We start from the raw sequence: 3,080 nt of genomic DNA, 5'->3' as shown, positions 1-3,080 counted from the left end.
ATTTATTTGCTTTCTGGGAAAGTAAATAAATATAAGTTTACCATAGTACCTTACACTGTCAAACTTGTTTTAAGGGGTTCAAATTGGGGTGGGTGGGACATAGTTCGGTGGGGGGGTGGTTGCGCTTCAACTCGCCCAGGGCACCAAAATGTCTAGAGCCAGCACTGATTGAGCTGATCAGTCTCAAACGTGTAGATTTTGTGTAAAACCTGTTAAACTGATCTCCAAAAGTCACGGGACGTCATTTTTAGATTTTCCAGCTGTCGTTATAAATCCTGATCCTCTGTGGGAAAACAGCTCCAACGCTGAGAGCAGCTTGGTAAAGGTTTATTTAATGATAAAGCACTGTTTATATTCTATAATGCAATGATTGTTCCACATTAGATTTACTGTGTTGAAGTCTGGGGGAAGGCATGTAAAACATTTACAAATTCTGCTTTTATTTCGAAAAGAGAGCCATAAGATTTATAGCCGGAAAACATTACAATCAGCCATCAAATATATCGTTTCTTTAAAGATATTAATATTTTATGATTGATTATAGGATTTTTCTGATTATATATAGGGCTCATAAAAACACTTTACTTTCAAATGTTCAGTCTAATTTAACTAAGAGGGAAAATATTTATAATCTTAAAGGATTTGAGATGTTTGTTAAACCTAAAATTCTATTTAATTTGAGAGACAGATGTACTTCAGCTCAAAGGAATAAAGTTGTGGAAAAACTTAATGATTATAAAAATGCTGGTTTCATTATTTGGAAGATTTGTTAAATTTGATTTGTTGACAAAACATGAAAACATAGAATAAGCATTCATATAAGCTGCTGTTTGAATAATTGCAAATCATTTTATTTATATTTCTTTATGCTGATGGTTAGGGTTTGAATTCTTTATTTATGTACTGTATATGTATGTAGCTGTGTATGTAATATATATATTTTCTTATTAAATGGGGTAGACGTTATAAGATATTTTTTCTTTCTGCTCCTTTTCATTTTCATTTTAATGACATTGTGTGTGTTATAGTTTGATTTTGTTTTGTTTTAATGAAATGAAATAATTTAATAAAAAAAACAGACAAACAGGAAGTCAAACTGCAGTCTGAGGAGCCTCACAGCTTTGGGAATGATGAGACCAAACACTGCACTTTGGTTCCCAAAGTTGGGCTTGTGACCCAATTATGGGTCATGAAGCACCTTGGATAATCTCCAGAAATCTATTTAAAGGGTAATAAAATAATTGCTGATGTAACATTTTCCCTATAACTATTACAAAAACACAAAATAAGTAAAAACAAGTATTTATATTTGTGTATAAGCTGTGTAGATTGTCAAAAAGCCTGTGTTTTTAGGGTTATAAATAAAGTTTGTGTACTCAGACCAGTAATATTTGGGGTCACAAGTTTTTGCCGTGGATATTTTGTGGGTCAGAAGATRAAAAGTTTGTGAACCACTGCTTTATACAACACTGACTCTGTCAAAGACTAAACCCTGGAACTGAATGTTTTCATATAGACAGTTGTGTTTTCAGCCGTGACAACAACTCTTATGTGTTTCAGTAAATGTGAGTTTCCACAGTGTTTATAAAGTGTTTATGGTCACTCAGTGCCCACTGTGTTCAGAGTGTCTCTGCAGTAAATGTCCCAGCAGAGCAGACTAAGTCTGAACCGTTGGTCTGCTTCAGACCTCCTTCTTCCACTTTTGTCTGTGAGAGGACACAACATGCAACAAAGTGTTACTCACTAAGTGATGTCACTTCCTGTCATAGGACCTCCATGAGTCTGTGGGAGCCGTGGACAGCTCAGTCAACATGGACCGCCTGAACAGGAACATGCCTGAGTGTGGACGCCAAACCTATCAGCTGTCACAGGTAAGAGTGGGTGTGCTTCAAGAGACACGTGGACTCACTGACACACGTCTGCAGGTAACAACCAGAGCTGAGCAGATACCTGTGGACAGGTAGCAGATACCTGTGGACAGGTGGCAGATACCTGTGGACAGGTAGCAGACACCTGTGGACAGGCAGCAGATACCAGTGGACAGGCAGCAGACACCTGTGGACAGGTAGCAGACACCTGTGGACAGGTAGCAGATACATGTGGACAGGTAGCAGACACCTGTGGACAGGTAGCAGACACCTGTGGACAGGTAGCAGACACCTGTGGACAGGCAGCAGATACCAGTGGACAGGCAGCAGACACCAGTGGACAGGCAGCAGACACCAGTGGACAGGTAGCAGACACCTGTGGACAGGTAGCAGACACCTGTGGACAGGCAGCAGATACCTGTGGACAGGTAGCAGACACCTGTGGACAGGTAGCAGATACCTGTGGACAGTCAGCAGACATCTGTGGACAGGTAGCAGATACCTGTGGACAGTCAGCAGACACCTGTGGACAGGTAGCAGACACCTGTGGACAGGTAGCAGATACCTGTGGACAGTCAGCAGACATCTGTGGACAGGTAGCAGATACCTGTGGACAGGTAGCAGACACCTGTGGACAGGTAGCAGATACCTGTGGACAGGTAGCAGACACCTGTGGACAGGCAGCAAATACCTGTGGACAGGTAGCAGATACCTGTGGACAGGTAGCAGATACCTGTGGACAGGTAGCAGATACCTGTGGACAGACAGCAGATAGCAGACACCTGTGGACAGGTAGCAGATACCTGTGGACAGTCAGCAGACATCTGTGGACAGGTAGCAGACACCTGTGGACAGGTAGCAGACACCTGTGGACAGGTAGCAGACACCTGTGGACAGATAGCAGACACCTGTGGTTAGGCAGCAGATACCTGTGGACAGACAGCAGATACCTGTGGACAGGTAGCAGACACCTGTGGACAGGTAGCAGACACCTGTGGACAGGCAGCAGATACTTGTGGACAGGCAGCAGATACCTGTGGACAGGTAGCAGATACATGTGGACAGGTAGCAGACACCTGTGGACAGGCAGCAGATACTTATGGACAGGCAGCAGATACCTGTGGACAGGTAGCAGATACATGTGGACAGGCAGCAGATACCTGTGGACAGGTAGCAGATACCTGTGGACAGGCAGCAGATACCTGTGGACAG

General features: G+C 42.9%; 1 protein-coding gene across 1 annotated transcript in view; it reads left to right on the top strand.

Annotated features, from left to right (window-relative positions):
* Nucleotides 1-1,871, top strand: part of LOC106535835 (pleckstrin homology-like domain family B member 1) — a gene marked incomplete at its 3' end in the record, with an annotated part of 4,480 nt that extends 2,609 nt beyond the window's left edge. The window contains 1 exon segment of the mRNA XM_014032945.1: nucleotides 1,770-1,871. Within this exon segment, the coding sequence (XP_013888399.1) occupies nucleotides 1,770-1,871 (102 nt within the window).
* Nucleotides 1,872-3,080: the final 1,209 nt, after the last annotated feature.

Source organism: Austrofundulus limnaeus, unplaced genomic scaffold (assembly GCF_001266775.1).
Source record: "Austrofundulus limnaeus strain Quisiro unplaced genomic scaffold, Austrofundulus_limnaeus-1.0 Scaffold1584, whole genome shotgun sequence".
Classification (NCBI taxonomy): Eukaryota; Metazoa; Chordata; class Actinopteri; order Cyprinodontiformes; family Rivulidae; genus Austrofundulus; species Austrofundulus limnaeus.
Note: the sequence above shows the minus strand (reverse complement) of the source record. Positions and strands in the feature narration are given on the sequence as shown.